Source organism: Ovis aries, chromosome 16 (assembly GCF_016772045.2).
Source record: "Ovis aries strain OAR_USU_Benz2616 breed Rambouillet chromosome 16, ARS-UI_Ramb_v3.0, whole genome shotgun sequence".
NCBI classification, from domain to species: Eukaryota; Metazoa; Chordata; class Mammalia; order Artiodactyla; family Bovidae; genus Ovis; species Ovis aries.
Window position 1 is genome coordinate 37,432,157 of NC_056069.1, and position 17,870 is coordinate 37,450,026.

The window sequence follows — 17,870 nt, forward strand, 5'->3', positions numbered from 1 at the left end:
GTATTAAACCAATTACTATATAACCATGAATGTAATCACCATCAGTACTAAAACTAATACTTGGTATATTTATTTATACACATACTACATTTTGAGAAGCTCTGCAGATATTTTTATTATTTGATTAATGAAAAGACTTCTTTCATATCTATTCTAGGTTTCTAAAATAAAAAGCTCTTTCGTTGACTAAATTAATACATTTTGAAATATCTAGCAAACTGCATATTAAGTTTTGCCTAATTGAAATAAACTGCAAGAATGTTACTATCTATTATTTAGTTTCCTTTTTGTTCTTGGTTTGATTCAAGGTATCACAGAGCATTCACAGATGACAGGCTAGTTTGTTAAAGGAGACAGCTGAATTTACACGTGAAGCAAGTTCTGATACAAGACACATTAAAAATATATATACTGTGAAATTCAATTATTAAAAACCTCACCACTTTGTACATATCTGTTCTGCATACTTTTCTCCCTGAAAACGTTAGGACTCCTCGCCAGGACGGCCTGCAACAAGACTGGTATGTCGCCTTCTGGATCATCACTGCCAAGGTTGTCTTTCAACTCTCTGGCATTGAAAAAATAAATATAAAACATTAAAAAAGTGATGGTCATTAAGAATTCTTTATTTTCTATTACTTAGATTATAGACTTCTTTCCTTTCCCCATTTTAAACAACAGCAACAAAAAGAACCCCAAACATTATTTCATGGATTGGAAGTTTCTGTAAGAATGTTTATATTAGCATAAAAGTGTAAAATAAGTGTCTACTCAAAATAATGGAAGGGTAAAAGTGATAATTATGCACAGAAGTTGATATCCGGACTTGGAATATATTTTCTCCCTTATATCTAAATATAAGTGAGTTTGTCTTTTTGAGAATGTCCTCTGAATGAAATAATGTTGCCATGTTGATTAAGACGAGACCCAAGGTTATATAATTTCCCCCTCTTTATTCTCATCTCAAATAAAGCCACTGGAGAGAAAAAACCCAAGTAAGTGGTTAAGAATAGCTGCAGTTAGTAAGCAGCAAGTTAAGTTCACAACTATAGGTAAATGCTAAGAAATAAAATTTAGGCAGTATTTAAAATTTCACATTTTACATGTTACTGTTGCACTCATTAAATCTAATAAGAAAGATTCATAAAGATGGTGTCCAATGATAAAATTAAATACATTTCTGGGAGCAATCAAAGCAGCTCACCATATAATTAATCATAATTGTGCTATTCCTCTTTATCTCTCTAAATATGTGGTGAAAATCTTTCGATTAAGGATGTTCAGGTAGGGCCTTCCCTTGTGGTCCAATAATTTAAGAATCCACCATCCAAAGTAGGGGACACAGGTTTGATCCCTGGTAGAGAAACTATACCCCACATGCCATAGGGCAACCAAGCCCTCGAGCCACAACTACGAGGCCCACACACTGCAACTTCAGAAGCCCCCACACGCCACAACGAGAGAAAGCCGCGCACTGCAATGAAGAGACCACAAGCCGCAATACAGTCCCAACAGAGCCAAAAAGAAGAGAAAGCACAGGTATGAGAAGCAATAAAATACTCAGACACTGTTGAATTTCTGTAGAGATATACTTCCTTCTGATTTTAAACAATCATTTCTCAGTTTCCCATCAGAAAATTCACATTTATTATTTCTCCTAAATTCATCAGCTTAAAAAATGGCCCCAAAGTATGAGCTACAGGTAATGGCAGAGATCTGTTCATTATAATGTGTTTTATACTCATTCCCCTAAATGAATCTTTTAAGTTGAAAAAATTAAAAGAATGGAAGGGCATAAGTGTACCACTGTGCAGTGGGTTATGAACTTTTTATACATTTTTGTGTTGCATAGTGTGTTTTATACATTGTATTGAGTATATATATATACTGTTTTGGTAGTAAAAAGTAAATTTTAAAAAGTATACTTGTGCAAAAAGTCTGTAAATAAGCTATATATTTAAGTTCATATCATTTTAAAGTCAACTGTGTGAAAATACACATCTATGTTCACACTGTACAATAAGTCCTGGAGAAAAATTAGTTCCAAATTCTGTAGCAACCTTCCTTGAAATTAATCTCTGAGTTCTTGCTATACTTTACATGAAAAGCATATAAGCCTATTCCAAACAGAACCATCATTAAACTCCCTAGTGCCCAGGAATCCTAACTACTCCAGCAATTTCAGGAAAAGGAGCTAAATTAATGAACAACTTGAGACCTCTGCACAGATCCATCTTGATGAATCCCAAGATTATTCCAAGAATCAAAAAAATATTCATAGAATTACATGCATCAGAACTACCGTCTCAAAGTAACTATGGTCTATTTAAATCTCATTAATATCTCATCACAATAAGGCTATATTTTCAAGAGGATATTCCAATAATTTAAAATTATGTATTAAACTTTTTTAGAAGTAAAAGTTAAACCATGAATACTGATTCTCTTACTAGGAGCAAAACATTTCATCTTACTTTAGAATATACTTACATGTGATCTGTTGATACCTGGTTGAGGCTGTGGACAAGCTGTGAAACCAAATTATCATCCCTACAGGCCAAAAGGCAGTTCACTTCTTCTGCTATTCGTGCATTAAAGAGAAGGCTCTTTGTAGTTGTAGCAGGTAAAGGGGATGGAAGAGGCAGCTGGTTCAGGACTATTTGGAATAAAATCAGAGAAATTAACTGAGTAACAGTATGAAACCTCTTTCATGCTTAAATATATATATGGGATTAAAAATAAGTTGTAAAATATCAGTGTGACAAATTATTAAAAGGCATTCTGTCTCTCCCCATACAAACCCCAAACTACTCTACAAAACTCCCCAAAAGTCCCTTTGGCCACAATAGATTATACTACTGAGACTAAAACTCTGTGCTAACTTCTCATGTCTTAATATCTTTATTAATTTTATAAATAGCCAAAAAAGTAGGATTAAAAAAATAGGTAATTTCTAAAAATTGAGTGTATTAATTAATCCAATTTACTTCTACTGTAAAGATTTATCATAATCAAATAAATAAACCAAGTAACAATATCTGACTCTTCACCAGATAGACAACTAATGTGTGTTTTTAAAAGCTTGGGCAAATACAAAAATAGCTCACTTTGGTAGGAGAACAACATGCATAGAATAGGATTCTCAAGAAAGAAAAATATCTAAGGAATTTTGTTTTAAGTTGTAGATTCCTAAATAATCTCTTCATTCTATTCTGACAGCAAAAAAAAAAAAAAAGACATCAGTGTTCACAGTTATTTAAATTCAGTTACTTAATGTCTCTTCACATAGAAGGAATTTGTTCATTCGTTTAAAATAAAAGTTAAAAAGTTATCAACATTGCCTTTGTTTTTGGTTTAATTTTTAATCACCTATATAGAATTAACTATCATGCCACTCAGTCACTATGGGTAATAATAGGTTTCTGTTCATAAAAACATTGGAAACAAATCATTACTTAATAAGCAGAATTTATTGGGCAGAAAAAATTTTTAAATGAGGTACAGCTGAGATAATGCACAGAACTCACCGTCCCCCAACCAAAAAAAAAAGAAATTCCTGGTTGTTTATTTGACTCTGCACTCCTACAACGTATCAAATGAATTTATGCCTTACTTGAACAAAGTGATAACCAAAACTAAAGACTATTTCAAAAGCTTTCTTACCTATTTTAACCACACCAACTACTTTCTTGTTATATCAGATTTTATAAACTAGCCCTGCTTCAAAGCTGTAGGCCGTTATCTATTTTACACCCACTTAAACCAGCTGGAAATTAACCACAGAAAAAAACAGTATTTGGGGGAACATAAATGAAAACATTTCTTAAAGTTATTTTCCTATAGCTGCTTTTATGAAACTTTATATCTTGCAAAATGCTTGTTTTACAAAGAAAGGATGTGAGCTATTCACCATCAACCCTTCCTTCTCATATGTCTTCTCCCCTTTATTTATCAGGTAGGATAAGGACTAACATTGTGAGTAGTTTTTACACAAGGACTAAGAATTAAAGTTGCCTACCAAAAGAATGAGTCCCTAAAATACTGCACTCCACCAATTAAACCTGCCAACAAAGGTCCATCTAGTCAAAGCTCTGGTTTTTCCAGTAGTCACTTATGGATGTGAGAGTTGGACCATAAGGAAAGCTGAGTGCCGAAGAACTGATGTTTTTGAACTGTGGTGTTGGAGAAGACTCTTGAGAGTCCCTTGGACAGCAAGGAGATCAACCCAGTCAGTCCTGAAGAAATCAGTCCTGAATGTTCCTTGGAAGGACTGATGCAAAAGCTGAAGCTCCAATACTTTGGCCATCTGATGCAAAGATCTGACTCATTGGAAAAGACCCTGATGCTGGGAAAGACTGAAAGCAGGAGGAGAAGGGGACGACACAGGATGAGATGGTTGGATGGCATCACCAACTCAAGGGACCTGAGTTTGAGCATGCTCTGGGAGTTGGTGATGGACAGGTAAGCCTGGCGTGTTGCAGTCCATGGGGTTGCAAAGAGTTAGACATGACTGAGCGACTGAACTGAACTAAACCTCAAGTGAATGACAATGTTCTTAAGAAACTTAAGTGTTCATGGTAAAATAGACTCCTGACATCTGTGACAAACTCCAAAAGATTACCAAACATGATACCCAAAATAAATATCACTAAGAAATTAGATTAAGTGGGGCTATCAAATTTTCTTCTTTGAAGGGCAGTTTCAGTTACCATTTCCCTAAATGCTTTTTTAAAAGTGTGTAATAATTCCTATATGCAAACCATGTTTCTTCAGTTTCGATTTTTCTTAATGATTGTTTCACCTTCTCTGATCCTTACTTTTACATTTATCCCTTTCATGTAAGATCTTTAAACAAAAACATACTAAGGACCCATTTCTTAATGGGTCCTTAGTATGAAAGAGAAATTAAGGTCTTATTATTAGTTCACTAATTTTGTTACTTTCACACTTACGCCAGTAAACCAAAGGAAATAATAATGTGTCATTCAAAATCTAAACTCTCTACACACTTTGTGTTATTTATGACACCACCAACAATTATTGTCATAGTCTCTTTAAAATCAATGTCAGAGTAGAACGTTAACCAAACTTACGGTCTGTAAGACTAGCAATCCCCGCAAGAGTAGTGATGGGGACATGGGGCATATCCCCATTCATCCTGAAGTTCTGGAATGGTGTTGCCTATGAAAGTACTTAGTTCAGGTGCCAGCTGTCATTACTTTCCATTTCCCAAACACTGCAACAAAAAACAGATAATTATTTGTAACAATGTCAAATATATTACTTCTAGGGAAATGCTTAAAAAATAAAATGTTCTGTTTTCTTGCATACTCAAGCTATATATAACAGTAACAGCCATCACCCATATATTATTTACTGTATGTTCACACTGCAAAGTGCTTTGTATGCAACAACACATTTAGTCCTCACAACAATGAAGTAAGGTAGGTACTCTTTTTTTCCTGCATTTTACCGATGAGAAAATTAATTTACAAGGAATTTCAAGTAATTTGTGGAGCAAAGGTCAGAACCTAAACAATGTGGCTGTATTATTGGACAGGGATAGATACTCAATTTTGACAAACACTATTTTCTTTTCCACATCATATATGCATAAAAATTTATCTTCAACTTGCCTTCCTTAAATAATGTGCACATTATTAAAAGATGAGCCTTCAAACAATAAAGGCTGGAGAGGATGTGGAGAAAAGAGAACCCTCTTGCACTGTCGGTGGGAATGTAAATTGATACAGCCACTATAGAAGACAGTATGGAGATTCCTTTAAAAACTAGGAATAAAACCACCAGATGACCCAGCAATCCCACTGCTAGGCAAATAACCTAAGGAAACCAAAATTGAAAAAGACACATGTAGCCCAATGTTCACTGCAGCACTATTTACAATAGCTAGAACATAAAAGCAACCTGGATGTCCACTGACCGATGAATGGATAAAGCTGTGGTACATATACACAATGGAGTACTAGTCATAAAATGGAACACATCTGAGTCAGTTCTAATGAGGTAGATAAATCAAGAGCCTATTATTCAGAGTGAAGTAAGTCAGAAAGAGAAAAGTATTGCATAATAATGCATATATATGGAATCTAATAAGATGGTACCGATGAATTTACTTGCAGGGCAGCAGTGGAGAAACAGACATAGAGAACAGACTTATGGACATGGTGAGGGGGGAGGAGAGGGTGAGATGTCTAGAGAGAGTAACATGGAAACTTACATTACCATATGCAAAATAGATAGCCAATGGGAATTTGCTGTATGTCTCAGGGAACTTAAACAGGGGCTCTGAATCAACCTAGAGGGGTGAGATGGGGAGGGAGGTGGGAGGGAGGTTCAAGAGGGAGGGGACATAGGTACACCTATGGCTGATTTCATGTTGATATTTGACAGAAAACAACAAAATTCTGTAAAGCAATTATCCTTGAATTAAAAAATAAATAATTTTTGAAAAAGATGTGTCTTTATTAAATAGCTTCATAAACAGCAAACAAAAAGAGTCTGTTCTACATCAATTAACTAAGACACAGTGCTGAAATACAAAGCTGAATTGTAATTTTTAAACAGTTTAAATACTTCTCTTTTTTTAAGAGAAGCTAGTCAGTAACCTTCAGGAGAAACCTATGAGTTTTTTGGTTTATAATCTTCAAAACAGTATAATGATATAACATTAATAATTCCCCTTACTCATACATCTTAATTCAACTTTAAAAATTTAAGTTTTTATAAAGAGATTATAAAGAGTGCTTTAGAACTGTCTCCGAAGGCAGTGCTTTATTTAAAATCTGAATGGTGACTGATTTGTAGATTGTAAATTTAATGGGTTGAGATCAATTTTGAGAGGGATGAAACAGAAATATAAGGCTATATTGCACATTGCTTTGTGAGTCAAGGTAACATGTCATTCTAATTATGAGTCACCAAATCAAAGCAGTCTGAAAGTTGCTGGCTTAAATAATGGAAGAGTAAAGAAAGTAGCCCCTTCATAAGTGGTAATAAGAATAAAACAAAATAATGCATGTAAATCACCTGACATACTACCTGGCACACTGTAAGTAATGCAGAAAGTTAACTGTATTACTGCCAACTGGAAAACACTTCAGAGGAACAACAGGTGGATTAGTGAAAAGGAATCTTTCAATATAAAGTACTCCCTACGTCTGAAAACCCTACTAAAAATTATTATTTGAAATTCCAGTATATATTTCACCATAGTATTACAAATATGTATAGCAGTCCTAGGGACTGTGTTGCACAAAATTATTAATGGTTAATCAGTGGGAGATATTATGCTAATCTCTTACTTCAGCCCATTATAATGAGTCTGAAGGGACCTTCTAAGAACTTGGCAAGATTTATAAAGACCCCAGTTCTTCACTCACTTAATTTCACTTCAAAATATGATTTCCTCATGTAAATGATAGAAATGCAAATAAAACAGTATTGGTAAAAGTTACAATAATAAAATTCAAATCGAAATGGATTTGGAATAAAAAACAAGTGTATAATCTGATGGTAGATAAACATTTCTGGACAGCCACTTTTGTAACCCACAGCCAAAAAAATGTGTATAATCTTGTCTCAACAATCTCACTTAGTAATGAAAACTTGGCAGGATTGATAATTTAACATTTATTCAGCACCTACTATTTAATAAAAACTGATATATAAAACACTTTAAATGTACTCTCATTCAACTTTTATATAAACCCAAGGTACTAACACTCCAGGTAAGTGAAGTCGCTGATTGTTCCAACTCTTTGTAACCCCATGGACTGCAGCCCATCAGGCTGCTCTGTCCATGGAATTCCCCAGGCAAGAATACTGGAGTGGGTTGCCACTTCCTTCTCCAGGGGACATTCTTAACTCCGGGATTGAACCCATGTCTCTGTTATGGCAGGCGGATTCTTTACTTTCTTTACTGTCTGAACCAACCAGGGTGAAGCCAGGGAAGCTCCTGAACTCAGGTGTTTCTAATCTTATCTTACATTCCCAACCATATATGAAGGACATCAAACTGGGAGGTATCTACAATGCTATGACAAAAAAGACAAACCAGTAAAAAAGGTAAATGAAACGTTCCTCAGAGAAGAAAAATATTTGTTTAAGGTCTCACAGCTTGTAAACTGACCTACAAAAGTTTGGATTTCTAGTTCAGTGTTCTTCATGTTATGCTGTCTTACAGGATTATATTATTTTGAATAAACCAACATTTTATATGTGTGGACTATTTAGCTAATTTAGTTTTCCTTCCTTGGTAATACTAATTTCTCCTTTTCTTTGGTGAGGAAGGTGGGAGGGAGGGCTTAAAACTATTATATTTTTATTGTCTCAGTTTATATTACATTTAATAGAATATGCTGCCTCAAATTCTTTTGGGAAATAGGTAGAATATAAATCCTAAGCAGCTAGGTAAGTAAATCTATGTTGTACTATATATAGTACAATATAACAAGATTGATTTCTTTATCACAAGATGATTTCCTATACAATGGGATCAGAAATGCAAAAATCAAACAATGGTCATTTTATTTCTTCTAAACGAGGCTGAGGTCTTAAGGAACTATAACATTTAGATGTAGGTCTCAACTTTAGACCATAACACACTTGATGATATATAATCAATTGAATCTAAAATGTAAGAGAAAAATGTTTTAATGTTAAATCACTGAACAGTCCACAAGAGGGCACACTTTCAACGACTACAAAATTTTTATATTCACATTTATTTTCCCACTAGTCCAAAGACTGGCCAGATTCTTCTGAAATAATCATTCACCACCACTAGAAAGCAACAGATTCTGAAGTTTGTAAAATTTTTTTTAACACATATAAGCAATTTTTGGGTGCATATAAAATATAAGAAAAGCCTGAATACATGAAGACTTCTACAGTAATATTAAGTGATAAAAGCAAGTAATAGGTTTATCATTCATCTTCGTCCTATTAGCTATCTGCGATTTGTCTGCCCTTAGAATCTTTTCAAAAAACTCTGGTTACTCTGATTTTTTCGTTTTGATGCCACAGTAAGTTAATAAACATCTATCATCTCATACAAAGAAATTTTCTTGTGATAAAAACTTTTAAGACCTACTTGCTTAACAACTTTCATATATAACATACAGCAGTGTTTAATTATGTTTATCATGTTACACATGACATCTTTAGTGCTTTATCTTGTAACTGGGAGTTTGTACCTTTTGACTACCTTCAATTTCCTGACCCCCTCCCCCACACCGCAATCCCAGCCTCTTTCTGATAACCACAAATCTGATCTCTGAGTTTGCTTGTTTTTGAAGCTTAACTGATCTACAACACTGTTGGTTCCTAGTATACAACATAATGATTTGGTATTTTTATACATTTCAAAATGATCAACGTGGGAAGTCTAGTTACCATCTGTCACCATACAACAATATTACATTATTTACTATATTCCCCACACTGTACATTTCATCCTTGTGCTTCATCTATTTGCTAACTGGAAGTTTGTACCTCTTAATCTTTCTCACCTATTTTACTAATCCCCTCACCCATCTCCCCTCTGGCAACTACCTGTTTGTTCTCTGCATCTATAACTGTTTCTGCTTTCTTATGTTTGTTTATGTTTTGCTTTTAGATTCCACATATAAGTAAAATCATATGCTATCTGTTTTAACCTGACTTATTTCATTTAGAATACCCTCTAGGTCCATATGCGTCGCTGCAAATGACAGCATTTCATCTACTTGCATGTTATCAGCCATAAAAAAGAATATATGTATATATATATACATGTGAATAGGTACATATCTATACGACATCATTTTTATCCATTCACCTATCAATGGGCACTCAGGTTCCTTTCATACCTTGGTTATTGTAAATAATGTGATGAATACATAGTATATGTATCTTTTCAAATTAGTGTTTTTGCTTTCTTCAGAGAAATACCCAGAAGTGGAATTGTTTTGTATGGCACTTCTGTTTTTAATTTTTTGAGGAACCTCTATACTGTTTTCCACAGTGGCTGCACCAATTTACATTCTCAGAAACAGTTCATGAGAGTTCTTTTATTTGTTGACTTTTTGATAATAGTCATTTTGAAAGGTGTGAGGTGATATCTCATTGTGATTTTGAATTGCATTTCTCTGATGATTAGTGATGTTGAGTATCTTTTCATGTTCCTGTTAACTATCTTTAAGTCTTCTTTGGGAAAATACCTATCCAGGTCCTCCGTCTGGCTATTTTGATCCTATTATAATAAGTCCCTAGAAACAATGAATTCTTTAAGACAACTCAGTAGGAGAACAAATATGTTTCAGGTACTTTAGGAAATTATTCCACAGCTTAAGATCATTACTTAAAGTACCGAAAAGAATAACTGAGAAAGAGTACATGCGCGCTTGTGCTTAGTCACTTCAGTCGTGTCCGACTCTCTCTGACCCTATGGACCATGGTTTGCCAGGCTCCTCTGTCCGTGAGATTCTCCACGCAAGAATACTGGAGTGAGCTGCCATTTCCTTCTCCAAAGAGTACATAAAGATGTACAAAAAACAAATCATGATTGCTCATGTATAATGCACATTAATGATCTCTGTTCTGTGCTAACGCATTCAAAGAGGTCATTTCCAACAACCTTCTTCTCTCTCCTGTTTCATCAATTTTCCCTCTTATTGGATCATTCCAATCAGCATATAAACATCTATATGCTGATAACTGCTACTATTCCCCAAGAACAAAACTTAAAAAACCCTTGTCTCCTATATCCTCCACCGAATTGCTTCATTTTCTGCTTCCTTTCACAGCAAAATACTTCAGTTGTCACCTCTAATTCTTCTAATTCACCTCTAATTCTTCTACTTTCTCTCAAGACCACACTGGGTTTTTATTCTCATCATTCCACCGAAAGTCTTACGATGGTTAGTAATGGCATGAATCTACACTGTTAAGTGCAATGGACAAAACTCCTATTTCATTATTTGACCCAGCATTCAACAGAGCTGATTAATCTTCTGTTTGCACAATTCTGTTTTCCAGAAGAACATATTCTTTTGGTTTTTCCTCACAGGACAGGCCACTCCTGAATCCTATTTTGGTTCCTTCTCATCTTCCTGTTCTACCTATGCTGTTAATCTCATCTGATCTAAAGATTTTAAAACAGCACCTGTATGCTGATAACTCTAAAATTTATATCTCCTACTGTGACTTCTCCCCACAAACAATACACTCAATCCAACTACCTACTCAATATCTCTGCTTTGAAAAAGCTGGCTTGAAACTCAACCTTAAAAAAACTAAGATCATGGCATCGGGTCCCATCACTTCATAGCAAATAGATGGGGGGAAACTGGAAACAGTGACAGATTTTATTTTCCTGGGCTGCAAAATCACTGCAGACAGTGACTGCAGCTATGAAATTAAAAGATGCCTGCTCCTTAGAAGAAAGCCATGACAAACATTGTATTAAAAGCCAGAGACATCACTTTGCTGAAAAAGGTCCATACAGTCAAAGATATGATTTTTCCATAGTCATGTATGGACATGAGTAAGACCATAAAGAAAGAAGGCTGAGCACCAAAGAACTGTTGCCTTCAAACTGTGGTGTTGGGAGAAAACTCTAGAGTCCCCTGGACTGCAAGATCAAACCAGTCAATACTAAAGGAAATCAACCCTGAATATAAATAAGAAGGATGGTTTCGGGATGATTCATGCACATTACATTTACTGTGCACTATACTTATATTACTATTATATCAGCTCCATGTCAGATCATCAACTATCAGCTAGAGCTCCTGCTGAAGCTCCAATACTTTAGCCACCTGATGCAAAGAGCGGACTCACTGGAAAAGACTCTGATGTGGGGAAAACTGAAGGCAAAACGAGAAGGACAGGATGAGATGGCTGGACGGCATCATCAACTCAATGGACACGACTTTGAGCAAATTCCAGGAGATAGTGAAGGACAGAAAAGTTTGGTGTGCTGCAGTCCATGGGGCTGCAAACAGTTGGACTTGAAGAACAACAAGTGCAGGTCTAGAGTAGAGGTTGGCAGTTGGCAATCTTATTACTGACTTCTGAGAGCATGAATTATATGCTTTAGACAAATGTTCTTTATTAGATACTATCTGCAAATACTGTATCCTTATCTTTTGCCTTTTCACTCTCTTAACAATATCTTTTGAACTTTTTATGAAGTCCAGCTTAGCAGTATATTGATGGTGGTGGTGGGATGCGACTACAAAGAGACATGCAGAAAGTTTTTGGTGTAATGAAAATGTTCTGTATCATGGAGGGATGTTGGTTATATGAGTATACCCAAGATTTCTATTTTTCAATATATATATTACCAAATTCCAAAATACTACAGAAGTAATAATACTGCTACTAATAATTTAGCAGTGGTTACAGAATGGATGGAGGTATGGATGAAATTAGAATGACAGCATGCTGATTACTGTTGAAGATAAGTGACGGACATTAGGCATTCATTACACTCTTCTGTTTGCCTTTCATGTCCTTTAAGTCTCCCATAATAAACAGCCTGTTTCATATGTACCTTGCTCTTTCTTTTTTAAAATTTCTTTGGAGTAATTTAAAATGTGTTAACTTCCACATTTTATTTTAATTAAGGGAAATTTTTTGCTAGGTACAAAATATCATCTCATACTTAGGATTAAGTAAAGCCTTTCTTTTAACATACCTATTACTGTGAAACCATGTGATATGAAGTGAATGTTTCTATCTCCCCCCCTCACCCCATTTGTATAAGGAACCCTAATCCCAGTATGATGGTATCAATATTTAAAAGTGGGGCTCATGAGAGGTGATTAGGTCACGAAGGTGAAATTCTCACCAGTAGGATTAATGCCCCTAGGAAAGAGACTTCAAAGAGCTCCTCTGATACTTCCACCATGTGAAGATACAGCAAAAATATGGCCATCTATGAACCAGAAAGCGGGTTCTCACAAGATACTGAATCTGCCAGGACCTTCATGTTGGAATTCCCAACCTCCAGAACTGTAAGAAACAAATTTCTGCTGTTTATAAGCCACTCAGTCTACGGCTGTTGTTGTTGTTGAAGTTGCTAAGTCATGTCCGACTCTTTGTGACCCCATGGACTGCAGCATGCCAGGCTTCCCTGTCCTTCACTGTCTCATGGAGTTTGCTCAAGTTCATGTCCACCGAGTCGGTGATGCTATTCTTTTAAGAGACTGAATGGTAAGACATCATGTTTCCCTCAGGCTTTATTTCTGTAATTGGTATTAAAAAAATAAAAGAATTTAAAGAGATCCAAATATAGTAATTAAATAGTATAACTTATGAATGTGAAATAACTATATTAGGATAATTTTCAGGGAAAATAACCTTGTAAAAAGTCAATTAAGACTAGTAACTAACAACTCCTTTCTAAGGAGCTAAACTTCAAAATTATTTTAAATAGTCTTTCTTATAGGAAAAGAATAAAAACAGAGAAAAGCAACTTCTTACCCACATTACCTATAGTGCTTAGTCGCTCAGTCATTTCTGACTCTTTGTGACCCTCATGGGCTGTAGCCTGCCAGGAAGCCACCAAGGAAGCCCACATTATCTACAGTAACCTTTTTAATAATTTCCACTAGATCCTTCCCACTATGCTATTTTATAGGATGTAAATATATAAATTGGGCTTCCCTGGTCGCTCAGATGGTAAAGAATCTGCCTGCAATGCAGGAGACCTGGGTTTGATCCCTGCTTTGGGAAGATCCCCTGGAGAAAGGAATGGCTGGCTACCCACTCCAGTATTCTTGTCTGGAGAATTCCATGGACTGAGGTTAAGCATGTTATTTTTAAAATTTAATATGCTAATATTCAATGAACTAACCATAAAATACAGATTTTCATAACATCAAACGGCATATCCTTTCTATACATAAAATGAAAAAATATTTAGTTGTTTAAATTGCCATTATTGATAAATCTTTTATTAAGAAAAATGGGTTTCTAAATTTTAAATGAAGTTTCTGATGTATATGATTAGTCCCACAAAAGTAAAGTTACTATGAAACACAGATTATTAAAAAGAAAATAAAACATTAACTATATCCTGAGCTAGAAGGTTAATAGGAATACAAAATGTAAAAAGATATCTGTGTGTTATAAAGCAGCAGCCCCCAATCTTTTTGGCAACAGGGACCAGTTTCACAGAAGACAATTTTTCCCTGGACTGGGGAGTGAGGGGATGGTTTTGGGATGATTCATGCACATTACATTTATTGTGCACTATACTTATATTACTATTATATCAGCTCCATGTCAGATCATCAAGCGTTAGATCCCGAAGGTTGGGGACCCCTGTTATAGAGGACTTTCATGGTTGTTTACAAAATCTAGGAAAACTGATGGGGATAGGGGAGGTGTGCAGAAAAGAGGGATATAAAAAAATAGTTTTCTCAAATAATATTTTGACACAAGTCAATATCACAAATAAACACAAAAGCAAACTAAACTTAAAATGGAACTGAAACACTTTCCATTTCAGTCAGAATACTGAATTGCCTGGAGTTGAGGAAGCAGTTTGGCTTCTCTTTACCAGTACTTGATAGCTGATAATATTACATATGCTTATCAGCAGGTAATGAAATTTCTAAGTGACTTATCTCCATTTACTTGATGATCTGATTTCTTGATTTTTAAAACATTAAATCTTACGTATTCACCATCATGCATTTAGCATCTACTACCTAGAATAGGATCTGACAGTGAGTTTTGAGCATAATGTGGTTAAAAAAAAAAAGTTTAAAAACCACCCCAAACATGGTTAATATCCTCATAGAGCTTACAGAATCCATTGGTAGTGATATTATGACTAATCACCATGTAACAGATGATCACATTGTGATAAACTTCACAACAATAATAATGGATGAATACTTAGCATCTACTATACACCTGGAATTGTTCTAAGGGACTTACATGTTTAATTTCATATTAATTTATATTTAGTTCATCTTTACATATCTGAATTCAGTTAATCCTTATCCTATTTAACAGGTAGTATTATTAATTTAAGATAATAAAACCTGGGGCATATGAAGGTAATTAATTTGTCCAAGGTCTGATTCCAGAGTCCCTGATCTTAATATTTTGGAGTTCTTGCTCTTTTCTAAATGAAAAGAACTGGGCACTTTGAGAGACAAAAAGACTGCAACCAAGTTTAGAGTGAAGGGTGGACAGTAACAATGTCTCATTTAGGAAGTCTCATTAATATGAGTTACACAGGCAAAAGGCAAAGAAGAAATGGGGACAGGGTGGGGGCGGTGAATAGCATGCTCACGTCCCTACAGAAGGACAAAGGAAAAGGGGATTCTGTCGCTGTACACAATGATGCATTGATACAAGACTAAGGAGAAAAGATACATATAAATTAGATCATACCTAGCCTAATAGGTCAGGGCAAGGCGCTTTTGATGTCAAATCATGCCACTTAAAAAAAAAAAAAAAAAAAAAAGACCCTGATGCTGGACAAGATTAAAGGCAGGAGGAGAAAGGGACGACAGAGGATGAGATGGTTGGATGGCATCACCAACATGATGGACATGAGTTCGAGCAAGCTCTGGGAGTTGGTGATGGACAGGGAAGCCTGGCGTGTTACATACAGTCCATGGGGTTGTAAAGAGTCAGACACAACTGAGCGACTGAACTGAACTGGCCATTTAACATAAAACATAAAACTGAATGCTAAGTTAAAACATGCTAAGTTAAAACATATCTTAGTTACTGAATTCAGCAACTGTAGTTCCTTAATTTTTGAATCCATTTCTCTGTTTTCATAGAGACTCTATATACTCCTGAAAGATACCAACTTGAATTCAGCTCACTGTGTTTACAAAATTAGACATGGATTTAAAAGACTAGAAGGAAAAATGGTTTGTCACAAATATAGTTTTTCCAACAATCATGTCAAATGTGAGAGAACTGGACCTAAAAAAGGCTGAATGCTGAAGGATTGAGACTTTCAAATTTTGGTGCTGGAGAAGACTCTTGAGAATCCCTTGGACAGCAAGGAGACCAAATCAGTCAAACCTAAAGGAAATCAATCCTGAATATTCATTGGAAGGACTGATGCTGAAGCTGAGGCTCTAATATTTTGGCCACTTGATATGAAGAGCTGCACTGGAAAAGAGCCTGATACTGGGAAAGACTGAGGGGAGTAGAAGAGGATGACAGGATGAGATGGTTGGATGGCAGCACCAATTCAATGGACATGAGTTTGACTTGTGTGCTGCAGTCCATGGGGTCGCAAAGAGTTGGACATGACCTGCAGACTGAACAACAGCAACAAAGTATGAAAATTACTGCCTAAGAATAAACTTTAAAACATAAAACTGAATGCTAAGTTAAAAAAAAAAAACAAAAAGTAAAACCAAAAAATGTTTCTTGTGTGAAATAAACTTACGTTCATGCAAAAACCTGCACATCACTGTTCACAGCAGAATTATCTATAATAGCCAAAAACAGGAAACAACCCAAATGACCTTCAGTGCATGAATGGCTAAACAAGTTGGTCAATCTACACCACAGAATACTACTTAGCAATAAAAATGTACCAACTATTCACGTAACAACTTGGATGAATCTCAAGGAAATTATACTGAGTGAAAAATGCCAATCTCAAAAATATATACTGTATGATTCCATTCATGGGATACTCCTGACATACCAACTTGAGGATGAAAGGCTGATCAGTGGCTGCCAGAACTTGGAGATGGGGAATGCAGGTGTGACTATGAAGCGACAGTACAAGGAAGTGGTTCTTGTGGTGACACAACAGTTCTATATATTGAGTACAGTGGTGTTTACATATAACTACTTGTCTGTATGCTTGTGCTCAGTCCCTCAGTCAAAGTACATTTAGGATAAAACTATATAGAAACACACACAAAGTACATGCATAGCTGGCTAAATCTGAATAAACTGGATTGTACAAGTGTCAATTTCCTGGTTTTGAAATTTTAATACAATGTTACTTTTGTTGGAGGTTGGATTAATAAGGGTATACATGATATCCCCATACTCTTTTTTTTTTTTTGCAACTTCCTATGAATCTGCAATTATTTCAAAATAAAGAATCATTAAAAGCCAATTATAGTCTGTGGGTTCTAAACAATACCTAGTTCATTCACTTTATGGGCTTTTATTATTGAACCAAGTTAAAAGTTCTGATAGCTGATTTAGAAATTTTGCAAAGCAATTTATAGGCAGAAGTTTTTTTTTTTAGTTTTTCCTGAAGGCTTCTTTTTTAAAAAATTTTCTTAGTTGAAGAGATAACTTTTAATTTTGATATAATTTCAAGCTTACAAAAAGTTAACAGAGTTACACAAAACTGCTATACAAGAAACTGCTGTAATGTTTACCCAGATTCACTACCTGCTTACCTTTCGCCTGTCTGCTTTACCTTTCACAATCCCTTCCTCCTCCCTGTCCTCCTTTGTGTGTGTGTGTATCCCCCTGAACTATTTCAGAGCAAGTTGGAGTTGTCAGAGTCCATTTCTCTCAATCCTTAATTATGTATTTCCTGGAAAAGTCAGTTTTCATTCCAATCCCAAACCAATCCTAAAGAAAATCAACCCTGAGTATTCACTGGAAGGACTGATGCTGAAGCTGAAGCTCCAATACTGTGGCCAGCTGATGAGAAGAGCTAACTCACTGGAAATGACCCTGATGCTGGGAAAGATTGAGGGCAGGAGGAGAAGCGGGCAACAGAGGATGAGAGAGTTGGATGGCATCACCGACTCAACAGACCTGAGTTTGAGCAGACTCCAGGAGATACTGAAAGACAGGGAGGGAAGCCTGGTGTGCTGCAGTCCATGGGATTGCAGAGAGTCAGATAC

General features: G+C 35.5%; 1 protein-coding gene across 7 annotated transcripts in view; it reads right to left on the reverse strand.

Moving 5' to 3' along the window:
* The window catches only part of NIPBL (NIPBL cohesin loading factor), a 197,997-nt gene that overhangs the window by 108,195 nt on the left and 71,932 nt on the right, over positions 1 to 17,870 (reverse strand). For 5 of the 7 annotated variants that reach the window (XM_012097046.4, XM_004017042.5, XM_012097045.4 and 2 more), the window contains 3 exons: positions 5,094 to 5,236; positions 2,491 to 2,656; positions 441 to 568 (listed from right to left, as the gene is read on the reverse strand). In XM_012097046.4, coding sequence (XP_011952436.1) covers positions 441 to 568; positions 2,491 to 2,656; positions 5,094 to 5,157 — 358 coding nt within the window. In that variant the 5' untranslated portion in view covers positions 5,158 to 5,236. The remainder of the gene's footprint in view (positions 1 to 440; positions 569 to 2,490; positions 2,657 to 5,093; positions 5,237 to 17,870) is intronic. The other 2 variants (XM_042233855.1, XM_060400491.1) reach the window with 1 other exon arrangement.